Source organism: Spermophilus citellus (genome assembly GCF_964194105.1).
Source record: "Spermophilus citellus genome assembly, chromosome: 3".
In the NCBI taxonomy this organism is placed as follows: Eukaryota; Metazoa; Chordata; class Mammalia; order Rodentia; family Sciuridae; genus Spermophilus; species Spermophilus citellus.
Genome location: NC_138184.1, coordinates 51,657,315 through 51,669,570, shown reverse-complemented (window position 1 = coordinate 51,669,570; position 12,256 = coordinate 51,657,315). Strand labels below are relative to the sequence as shown.

The 12,256-nt window shown below is 35.6% G+C and overlaps 1 protein-coding gene across 1 annotated transcript; it reads left to right on the top strand.

The window, feature by feature from the left end:
* Positions 1–10,734: 10,734 nt before the first annotated feature.
* Positions 10,735–12,047, top strand: LOC308643342 (testis-expressed protein 38-like; the record flags this gene model as incomplete). The annotated part of the gene is made up of 2 exons (XM_081283235.1): positions 10,735–10,750; positions 11,509–12,047. The coding sequence occupies 2 exons, from the start codon at positions 10,735–10,737 to the stop codon at positions 12,045–12,047; spliced, it is 555 nt and encodes a 184-aa protein (XP_081139361.1).
* Positions 12,048–12,256: the final 209 nt, after the last annotated feature.

The following is a 12,256-nucleotide window of genomic DNA, read 5'->3' as shown; positions in this document are numbered from 1 at the left end:
ACAGAATTCTTCACTGCACAGTCAGGTTCAGTTTCAGCTTCAAGCCTCAGCACAATTGTTAAACAACAGTTTGGAGAAAGCAGGAAAATGCAACTAAAAGGGAGTATTGTGAAAATGGTGGACCAACAAATTTCAATGAAATTTGGTGAATGAATCCCATAACATTCCCTTCCCCCACCCAAAGTTTGTGAGCCTAGTCCCAAGGTTTTTTGTTGCTACCACCATTTAAATAATATGCCTGCAACACGATGTTGAAGGGCTGAACTGTACTTTGAATATGATGGCTTAGAAGAGCTTGCCAATGCAGAACAGAATCAGTGTGTTTTAGTAGATTGTACTTGCATGAATTCACTCTGTTCTAAAGGAGAACCCTCTGTTTTGTTTGTTGTTCAAGGAACATTCAACAGAACTCTTCCCAGCAAAGACAGATTTATTTTCAGAGTCTGTGCCATTGGTAAACATCAGTTCACAGGAAGTGGGCAAATGCAATGGGAAGGAATATTGTGAGAAAGTTATAAAAAATAATTCCAGTGAAACTTAGTGAGTTCATCCTGTTCCCATTCTTCCCTCTTTCCCCTCATTATTTGCTGAGCCTACTTACAACTTTTTCTTCCTAAACCAGTTTGAATATGTTACCATTGCTGTGGTCGGAAAAATCTGAAGTCTACTTTGAGTGTGCTGGATGAGTAGAGCTTGCAAGAAACAGAAGAAGTTTGTGCTAGCAGCTTCAACTTGCTGCAATTTATTCTATATTAAAGGAGAAACCTCTGCTTTGTTTGTGGTTAAAAGAGCATTCATGAGAATATTTCCATGCATGGGCAGATTCAGTTTCAGTTTCAAGCATCTTTGCCAATGTTGAGCATCAACTCATAAAAAGCAGGAGATGCAAATGAAATGAGTATTGTGAAAAAGATGAACCAAAAAATTTCAAGAATGCACATAACATTTTCTCTTTTTCCTCAAAGTTTGATGAGTCTAGTCCCAAGGTTTTCTTGCTACCACCATTTATATAATGTGCCTGCAACATGATATTGAAGGACTGAACTGCACTTTGAATATGCTGGCTTAGAAGAGCTTGCCTGTACAGAGCAGAATCAGTTAGCAGCTTCCCCTTGCATGAATTCACTCTGTTTTAAGGAGAACACTCTGTTTTGTTTGTTGTTCAAGTAGCATTCAACAGAACTCTTTCCAGCATGGGCAGTTTCAGTTTCAAGCATCTGTGCCATTCTTAAGTATAAGTGCCAAGGAAGTGGGCAAACTCAAAGGAAAGGAATATTGTGAGAAAATAATAGGAAAGTATTCCAATGGAACTTTACTGAATGCATCCTGTTCACTTTTTTCCTCTTCAATGTTGGGTGATCCTACTTACAACTTATTCTTCCTAGAACAATTTCAATATTTTGCCATGGATATGATGGGGAAAGGCTGAAGTTGGCTTTGCATGTGCTGGCTGAGTAGAGCTTGCAAGAACAGAACAGAAACATGCTAGCAGCTTCACCTTGCTACAATTCACTCTGTTTCAAAGAAGAACACTCTGCTCCCTTTGTGGTTGATACAATGTTAGGCAGAACTCTTCCAAGCACAGGCAGACACAGTTTCAGTTTCAAGTGTCAGTGCCTTTGCTTCCTTTCCTAGGAAATAGGAAATGAAATATATTGTGAAAAAAGTGGACCAATGAAATTCAATGAAACTTTGTTGAATGAACGATTGTGACATTTCCTCTTTCCCCTACAAGTTTGGTGAGCCAATCCCAAGGTTTGTTTTGCTACTACCTTTTTAAAAACTTTTTTAAAAATATGTTTAATTAGTTATACATGACAGTAGAGTGCATTTATGCACTTTTTGTTTTCAGTGCAATGCTGGACCATATGGCTGTTCCATTTCTAGACTTTGAGAAACACACACACTGGTTTCCAAAATGGAAAGCATTCCCACCAAGAGTGTATGGTAGTTACCCTTCTCTGCATTCTCATCAGTACTTGTTGTTTTTTTTTTTTTTCCTTTTGGTAATTACTATTCTAAAAGGAGTAAGATCATTGTGCCTTTTATTTGCTTTCCTGGAGATTGTGATGTAGATTACTTTTCAATATATTCTTTGATCATTCTCATGGATGTCTTGAAAAATGTAAATCAGGTCATTCCATTTTAGATACATATTTGACAAATATCTTCTCCCATTACCTGAACCATCTCTTCACTCTGCTGATCCTTTTATTTTGATGTACAGAAGCTTTTGGTTTGATGTAATTCCATTTAAGTCTGTGATTCATTTTGAATTAATTTTTTTAATATGACCTAAGATTTTTTAATATGTATGTTCTTGATGCCTTTGTTAAAATAAGTGGACTGTTTAAGAATATAGGTTTATTTCTTGGTTTTCGAATCTGTTGTATAACTTTTTCTTTATTTTATGTTAATCCCATGCTCTTTGGTTACTATAGTTTTGTAGCATATTTTGCAGTCAGGTGTTATAAATGACTCCAGTTTTGTATTTTCTGCTCATGATTGCTTTGACATTTGAAGGTCTTTCTTTTTTTGGATCCTGTAAACATTTTAATACTGTATTTTTCCCCTAGTTATGTGAAAAATTTCATTGGTATTTTTATAAAAATTGCGTTAAATCTGTAGACACATTGGGTAGTATGCACTTTAACAAATGTTAATTGTTCTTATTCATAAACTTGGTATATATTTACTTTCATCTTATATTTGACCTCTTATTTCTTTCCCCAGTGTTTTGTAGTTTCCTATGTAGATATTATTTTCTTCCTTGATTAAAGTTAATCCTCCATATTTTATTTTGACTTGATGTCTATTCCACCTGATATAAATCTTGGTACATCTATATGTTTTTGGTTTTTCTTTACCTTGTAATTTTTTCCACACCTTTACTTTCAGTCTACATTAATGTTTTTTAATGAAGTGGGTTTTTTGGATGCAGAATATCATTGGACATTGCTTTTTTTCCATTCATCAAGTTTTGACTTAAATTGGGAACTTAATGTTTCAGTTTAAGATTACTACAGACATACTCCTGTCCTTAGGCTATTTTTTTTTTTTTTTTGCACTGTTTGGTAGACCCTATTCTCCTGTCTTCCTGTCTTTTTTTTCATGTTTGTGGTTGGATGGTTTTCTTCATTTATGATTGATTCTCTTCTTTGTTTTTCTTTTGTGTTTCTGATCTAGCAGTGAGTTTGGTATTTTTTTGTATATCCCTGACATTAATTATCATCGTTCACTTCTAATGTGGCACTTTGGGTTTTTATGATAAGGACTATGTAGTTATAATAAAGTTCCTCATTTTTTTTTTGTCTTGAAAAGTCATTGTATCTTTTTCATTCCTGAAGAAAAGCTTTGCTAAGAATAGTAATCTTGGGTATCTGTTGTTTGTTTTTTGTTTTCGTGCTTTATTTATGACTTTGAACCCAACACCCCATTGTTTTCTGGCCCTTACAATTTTTGCTAAAATGTTATTGCTATTAGTCTCGTGCAGATTTCCTAGGTGTTACTTGCTGTTTTAAATTATTTTTTTCACCTTGTATTTTTTACAGTTTGACAATATTATGCCTCTGATAGGATCATTTTTTGGGGGGTGAAAGTTGGGGCAAATCTACTATAGGTTCCCTGAACTTCCAAGACCTATTTTCTGAGTATATATTTTTATTTCAAAGTAGAAATCAAAATTGGACAGGTAATTCTTTTAGATTTTAGATTAAGACTCTGTAGACACACATGATAATTTTTAATTTGTGAAAAATACTGAGTATCAAGTGAATGTCACTCCAAGTCTTTCAGCTCAGCTTATCACTCCCAGGATCTGCATGCATCTTCTGCTAAACGATTTCACTGGGTGAGGGAAAAAAAGGAGAAATTATGTGTTGTGATTACAGTGAAGACACATATTCACATTGCATTCCAAACACAAGAGGTTTCAGATTTCATTAACAAGTATCTTAAGGTGGTACATAAATATGCTCAAGGGTTATTGAAAACTATTTTCCTTTCTATCAGTGTTACATTTTAAATCAAACCTTCGGTTGCCATCTAGTACAAAAAATATAGTAATAGTGAACAAACCTAATAAAACAATTAATGTATCCAAAGCATTATGTGAATAACTGGAGATCTTTTGTTTGCTCCCCCTTTTCTCCTTTTATAAATTTCACTTTTTGATTTGTGCTTGTACTTTTTTATACAGAGATATTCGAGGTGAATGAGTATTTTTGTTTTTTACCAACAACTGTAATTGCTTTTCAATTGACATTTCTTCAAATAAACAACAGTTGTAAGGCAGTTATATATACATTTCTTCACTTCATTTATCTATTCATTATTTTTGCAGCTCAGTAGCAAAAATTTCCTTACTTACACAATATTTTCAATATATTAACACCAGGAAAAATATCATGAAAAACTGCAAATAATATATGTTCTTTGCATCAGCCTGTATTTTTTGCCTTTATAAAAATGTCAATTGATAACTTTAATTTAATCCAGCAGCACTTAACAACTGAGTCATGTTACCAGCCCATTGTTGCTATTCTTTCTTTCTTTCTTTTTCTTTTTTCTTTCTTTTTTTTTTTTTTTTTTTTTTTTGAGACAGAGTCTTGCTAAATTACTGAAGCTGGCTTTGAACTTACCATCCTCCTGCCATAGCCTCTAGTGCCACTGGGAATACAGACATGTGCTCTTAAATATTTTTAAATATTTAATTAAAAATATTTTAACAAACATACAAAGACATACAATTTTACATATTAATGATGTACTGTGCCTTTCAATATAATTATGAATTACATAAAGTTTAATTCAAATTGAACATATTTATCTCATCAGATATTTATCACTTTATGGTAATAACTTTCAAAATTTCTTTTTCTGGCTTTTTAAAATGGACCATACATTATTGTTATCAATAATCACTCTACTGAGCAATATTACACCAGAACTTCTTACTCTATTTAATGGTAACTTACTATCATCACTTAATTTCTCTCATCTCTCACATTGTTCTACTCTCCTCAAACTCTGGTAACCCCCATTCTACTCTCAACTTCTATGAGATCAACTGTTTTAGATTCAAAATATTAGTTCAATAATATATCTTCCTGTGCTTGGCCTATTTCATTTAACATAGTGATCTGCAGTTCCATCCACGTTGCTGCAAATGACAGGATTTCATTCTATTTTAATGAATAAACAGTATTTAACTTTGTATATGAAATACATGCTGTTTCATGACTTGATGGACACTTAAGTTGTCTTCATTACTTGGCTACTGAAAATAATCCTGCCATGAGCAGGTAGTGCAGATGTTTCTTCCATATACAAATGTCATTTCCTTTGGATATATACATCATAGTGAGATGGCTAAATCATATCCTAGTTCTATTTTTAATTTTTTGAAGAACTACCATACTATTTTCCATGATGGCTATACTAATTTAAATTCCCATCAAAAAAATAAATGAAATATTAATTTGGAAACTTTGCCCTGTAAATTCTCTTTTAATTCTAAACTTAATCTTGTTTCGCAATTGTACCACATCTGGAGCTATATAATCAAAAGGAGAATTAGGTGTTTTTATTTTTTTTGAGGGGGCATACCAGGGATTGAACTCAGGGGCACTCAACCACTGAGCCACATCTGCAACCCTTTTTTGTATTTTATTTAGAGACAGGGTCTTGCTTAGTGCGTGGCCTTTGTCGAGGCTGGCTTTGAACTCATGACCCCCTTGCCTCAGTCTCCCAAGCCACTGGGTTGACAGGCATGTGTCACTGAGCCTGGCTCAAAAGGAGGATTAAAGTTAGTGTAAATATTCAGAGAATTCAGGCAAACACGTACTTAATCCCCAATGTTATTTATCTGAATTATGAGACTGTATGGACAAAATTTATCAGATAATGACATTTTGCTTGGTTAATTTCATCTCTATTGAATATTCTTTTAAGAACATTTTCAATCTTATTATAGGATTATTATGACTTAGAATATTCCCGTTTTACTTTGGTTTTGGACTATATGGCGGGGGGTGGGGATAATAAACAAAAGTAAATTTACTAGCCTAACTTGTGCATTGAGTGAAGTTAAAATTTGAAAGTATTTTAAGAAAACCCACACAATTAATACAATGAATTAATTGTTTCATTTCATTTAAAGTTTCTATTATATTTAAAAACTTCTCATGTTTTGCATTTTAATACTTCCATGTTTCTTAGTAAAAAATTATTTTAAGTAAAATAATTTGTTTTTACATTTTAATATATTAAATATGAAAAAATGTGTAAATTAATTTTAGGTATGTTGTGCCAGCACTAAACTTGTTTTCAGGATATGTTGTTTTTGCTTTGTTTTATTTTCTTGGTTTAATTTGTTTTCACATATTTAGAAACACAAGAAAAGTTGAAAAGCTAGCAATAGTTTTCATTTATCAATCAATCATAAGAGGTTATCTTGAAAGATCTATGTAAAAAATACTGAAACCAAATTGGAAAAATATCAATTCAGTAATATAAATATATATATATATATATATATATATATATATATATATATATATACACACACACACACACACACACACACACACTCATAAACTTATGCTGATTCCATACATATTTGACTTCACCCAGGGATTTATATTTTAATGCAGAAATTAATAGTCTTCTTCCTGCATTAATATATCTACCAACTTCATGAGAAATTTTTGTATCAGTTCAAGAATTTAAATGAAATGAAACTAGTCTGCATAAGTCATATTAATGAGTACTTTTGTAATTAATTAAACTTTGAATGACAAAGTCACTATAATTATTGTTTATATTTGCCTGTCAATGTGTCCCTATTGACATAGTAATGAAATTATTTTAGATAACTTGCCCAAAATAATTAATAATATATTAATAATATATACATATATGGAGAGAAAGCTAATACTAGTGCACAAAAATTTAATGAGAAATAAATTAGAATTAGGGCCATATGAGAATAATGTATCATTCTCATATTTGTGGTTTCAGTATCATAAAGGAATAAGCATTTTTATATATATTACCTAAAGAAAGTGCATTTGGGCAAATGTATTTTGTATGTTAGTGCAAGGAAGGAATCCATGTATGTAAGTTTGTTATAGCAAACACATTGTTAGCAGAATTTATATCTTATCTCAGTGGTAACAGAAAGAACTCAATCTGGGTTGACCTAAGTACTAACATTACAAAATTCTCATATTCCATGGGTAAAACTTAAAAAATGTTTTCAGGATTGAAATATGTGTTTATTATGAGTATGTTTTAGTAGACATGATTTGAATAAAAGCCAAATGAAAAATTTACTATTTAAATAAATAAGTGACTTCATTGGATAATTGTATCTATGTTCAGCAAAGGCAAGAGATTTTCTTTTTTCCCTTATCCATATTCCAGATGCAGTATTTACTTTTTTTCTAGGTTTCATCAGGATTCTAAGTCCAAAGCATCAGGGAAGAACTTAATTACATCAGAAAGAAAATTTTCCCTCTCTTTCTTTCTCTATTTGCTTTGCAACCTTCCACAGGAGCCATATTCAGTTAACATAATATAAAACATTTCACCAGGTGGAAGCTTTTTATCTCATTTGGTTGAAGATAATGTAGATCAATGATCCAATATTCTTAAATAAGAACACTCAAAAAGGTGAGCAAGTCGATTGCTTAATTCTGGTTTTGAAACCTGGCATCATGTTTAGTAAAAGTTAAAAAAAAGATTCAAAGCTTATATACTTAGGGAGTAGAGATTCAGAGAGAAATATTTTGAAAGAAGTTCAGTGCATCATGGTTCTTAACATCTAAGTGGGCAGCTTCCATGTGCCTGCTTGGGAATTGACACGTTTCCAAACTTGGAACACACAGTAGAAAATGGTGGACTCAAATTTAAATAACCCAAGGACTAAGGATTAGGGCTGGTAACCACTCTATGTAAAGTATAAATCAATGTAAACTGCTTGTTTGGCATTTCCCAGAACAAAGGATGGAGGAGTGTTGTCCAAGGAACTTCAATCAAAGAGACATCCAGGACCACTTGAGGGAGGCTGGGAGACATCAATAGAAAGAAAGAAGCTAGAAATGTACCATGAGATGCCAAAAGGTTTAAAAATTAATTATAAGCAATTAACAAGTGTGTCTAGAGAAGGATGCATTTGTCCATGCAGTGAGAAATGCAAGTAAGATGTGCAGCACATATTAGAATGGAGGATAGAAATCTAAAGAATTGACACAGGCCACCTTAGAGAAAAGACAAGTTTCCAATCTCATCCATTCCCACAGGTATCCTGATAAGTCACCAGAGCAGGGCCAAAGGAAAATTTTCTGCTGTGTATGTATGCCTCTCCTCCAGCTTTAATCTTCCCATGTCTGGAAGTATTAAGATAAATTTGGATGTAGAAGAAGGTTTAAGTTGTTTTGCATTTAAGGTTATTGCCGTGTTTTAATACAGTACTGGTTAAACTAAACTGAAATTTCACCTGAGTGATGTTACCAGAGGTTTTATGGATGCCGAAATAAGCAAAAGAACCCTGTGGCATGTCACAGACATTATCTTGGAAGGAAAGAACAAAGACCACAGAAAAATTTTACCTTGACAATGTGGGGGGTGGGAAGGGGAGAATAAAGTTGTGTTCTGATTACATCCTTTGCGTGTTGCTTATTCCTCTGCCCTCTTAAGCCCTAAGGCCCAAATTTACTTTTAGCCCTCTTTCCTTGTATGAATCTTAGCATTTTTACGAGTACATACCTGCGATCTTCCTCAAAGTTCAGTATACCAAAGAGAGAGAGAGAGAGCGAGAGAGAGAGAGAGAGAGAGAGCAAGAGAGAGAGAGAGAGAGAACTTTTAGATAGCTCTGTGTTTCCCAATCAGCAAGCAGAAGAAACTGCAGAACAGGGTGAAGGTCAAGCTCTGCACATGAAGCAAATTGTTTCAGGGCCTGAGCTCTGGGTCTAAAATACATACCAGTCAACTGGTTTTGATTTCTTAATTTTAGCAATCATATATATATATATATATATATATATATATATATATATATATATATATTTATATATATATATATATATATATTTAGATATATATGTACAAATATATAGATACATATGTATAGATATGTACAAATAAATATATGTAGTCATATACATATGTATATGTATTGTATATTTTATATTATACATATATTATATACAAACATATATATGCACATCTCAACAAATAATATAGATGTATAAAATAAGTAAAAATTGCTATTAAATTTTTTTCAGAAAGAAAATTATTTCTCAATTTTTAATTGTTTAGGCTTCCTACAGTGTTTATTCAATAACTGAATACTGGGGTCCATTCCTAATATCAAAATCTTATGTAAATATAATGTATATATACACATACAAATCCACACATATTTTCTGTTAGATTCATATATCCCATTTGTTTATTCATATACCAGTTGAGGGACAGAAGTTTAATTGCTTTGCAAGCAAAGGAAAAACACAGGGGACTCTTATACCAGAGGCTGTGATTCTACACCTCAGGGGGAACAGACGGTTTTTAATGATGTGATTTCAGGTGTGTCTGGTCCTACTTCACTTGTTAATCTGAGATATAATCATTTTTTAAATCTTATGGTGCCATTCTCAACTCTGAATTTCTTCACTCCTGTGGTGGGTATGTGCTCAAGGACAGATAACTGGACAAAAAGTAATCCTGTTCCCCCCCAGATAAGGTACGGGGAGAGGAAGATGAAATAAAAAATGTTGATTTTAAAATAAACTTCAGTGGCAGAGCATCATGCTGGGGTTTTTCATGTTAAGTTTTTAATTTAATTTATACTTAACTGAACTTTATTTGTCCATGGTGGGTGGGTTGTATTGTTTAAAAGGGCATCACTTTTATACCAGTTAATATAGAAAATCATATATTAAATCTGTAGAACATTATATTTTCCACTTATACAAACTTATAGTAAAACTTATAGTAAAATCAATTTGTTTCAAATTCATCTGCTTCAGAGTTCTAGAAATTTGGAAATCAACTGAAAGGACTCTTTGTGTCAGAGTTGGGGAGTTGACCACCTGGGAGGATAAGGAGGTGTGGAAAACAGTATATGATGAATGGGGAGGGAGATGAAGCTGGAAACAGAAGCAGGATCCCATATGGGGGAGCTCCCATGGGACCTGATGATGCTCAAAAAACACTTGAAGAAACAAAAGAGAAATGGTAGGAGCAAAAGTAGGGCTCTTCTGAGCCCTTTTGTTCCCTGACAACTAGGTAAGACACTTCTTGAGGGTAAGGATGTCCAATGCTCACTGTCCTCCCTGCCCCACTCCCCACTGAAAAATGGCTCCCTAACAACTGAAAACACAAGTAGAAGTTCCTGAGGGTGTAAGGGCCTTTCCTGGGGGCTGCCCTGTGAGTTCACCACACAAAGTTGGGAACAGACAATTCAATGGTGGACCAGTCTTTCATGGAAAACAACATGCTCATGAGATGTCACATGATGGAGTCCCTTATTCCATCAACTGCCAACCACTCTACAAGCACCAGCCCAAGAATTCCTGATGCTCAGAACCTGGTGACCTCATCTTTAGAGAACAATGGGACTGGGCCTTCTGGGGACTCCCATTGGTGGGCAGAGTAGTGGGTGAGTTCACTCTTTCCAGAGCCATAGTCCTGGTAACCAGAGTGAAACTTACGGATTCACAAAAGGAGGACATGGGCCTTCCAGGCAGTAAGTAAACCCAGACCTTTGAGTGTGGGGGACAAACTTTCAGGGAAGACCCTTTGAATGAATGGGGGTGGTGGCTGCCTGAATGGAGTGCTATTTAATTAAGAGACAGACTCCGCTAGGAAACTAAGGACTCCTCGAAGGCAGAGACCATGTTCTGCCCAAGCAGAAAAGATACACTTGAGGTCCTTGCCCTTAGTGAGGCTTCTGGGTCTGAGTGACTGTATGGGTCCTGGACTGGGAGCCTGTTAGAGTCTGTAAACAAGTCTGGATGGCGCTTGGCCTCTTGCCAGAGGGAGTGGTTTGTGAAGTAATGCCAGGGAGCCATTAAGTGTGGAGATTTCTTATTGGTTGACTGCAGCATCTAGTTTATGTTAATTAAGATAAGCTGTGTGGAATGTATAAATACCTCTGTTGTCCTACAATAAACGGCTCCCCCTCCTGCTGTATCAATGTACACAAGTTCTTCATCACCCCCTGGTTATTTTGCTGCAGCCAGACTGCGGCAGGAGCCAGAAGGCCTGACTTGAGTCTGGGCAGATCATGGCCCCTCTACACCTAGTGTTCCTTATCTGTAAAAGGCTAATGGGGTCGCTTACATGCCCTGCAAATATAGCTTTGACTGAATGAGGAAATTATTAGGCATGTCTTTGAGAAAGGTGGGAGGGAATGAGAGGATGAATGAGCCAATGAGATACAGTTCAGGTCCCAAGCTAGAGCTGTCAGTCAGCTTGTCTCTTTTCTTTTTTTTACTGCCTCAGAGTGGGTGCCGTGGTACTTTGGATTGTTGGGGCTCTGCACCGTGATAACTGTTGGCTGCATCCTCTTACTCCACTGGAGGAAGAACCTGCGGAGGAGGCAGCATGCCCAGCAGTGGGTGGAGGTGATGAAAGCTGCCACCTTCAGTTACAGCCCACTGCTGTACTGGGTCAACAAACTACGCAGACATGGCATGACGGCCACCATCAGAATAGACCCTCCCCGGCCTGTTGCCTATACGGATATTGAACTCCAGATTCCGGTTCTTCCGTTGGATCCACTCCCCCATGAAGACATGCGTCACACCTTCAGAGGTGGAAGCCCCAAGGAGGAAGCCGCTGTTCCCCTCCAACCTGCTCTGGTGGTTTCACAGGAGCCCTCACCTAAGGGGATGCCAGAGCGCCAGACCCCATCGCCCTTCCCGATTGTCTTTCCAGAGATCCCCTCTGCCCCTCCCCTCCACACCCTGAACTTTCCTCCCATGCTGTCCCACTCTGCCTCCTACCCCTTTCTCGAGGCTCCTGAAAGGCAGGTCCATTAGTATTCCCTTCCTGCACTGGCCCAAGGGGTGAACTGCCCCAATATGTAGACTTTGACTACAGGGTTGAAGCCTCCTCTCACTGAAAGGAAGAGCTTCAGGGGCCAGGTATTAGAAAAAGGAGTCAAAGACTGTGATCCTGATACACAGGTCATAACCTTTATAGATGTTACATAGTAAAGTTTTTTTTAAAAAGTCATAGTCATTTGCGT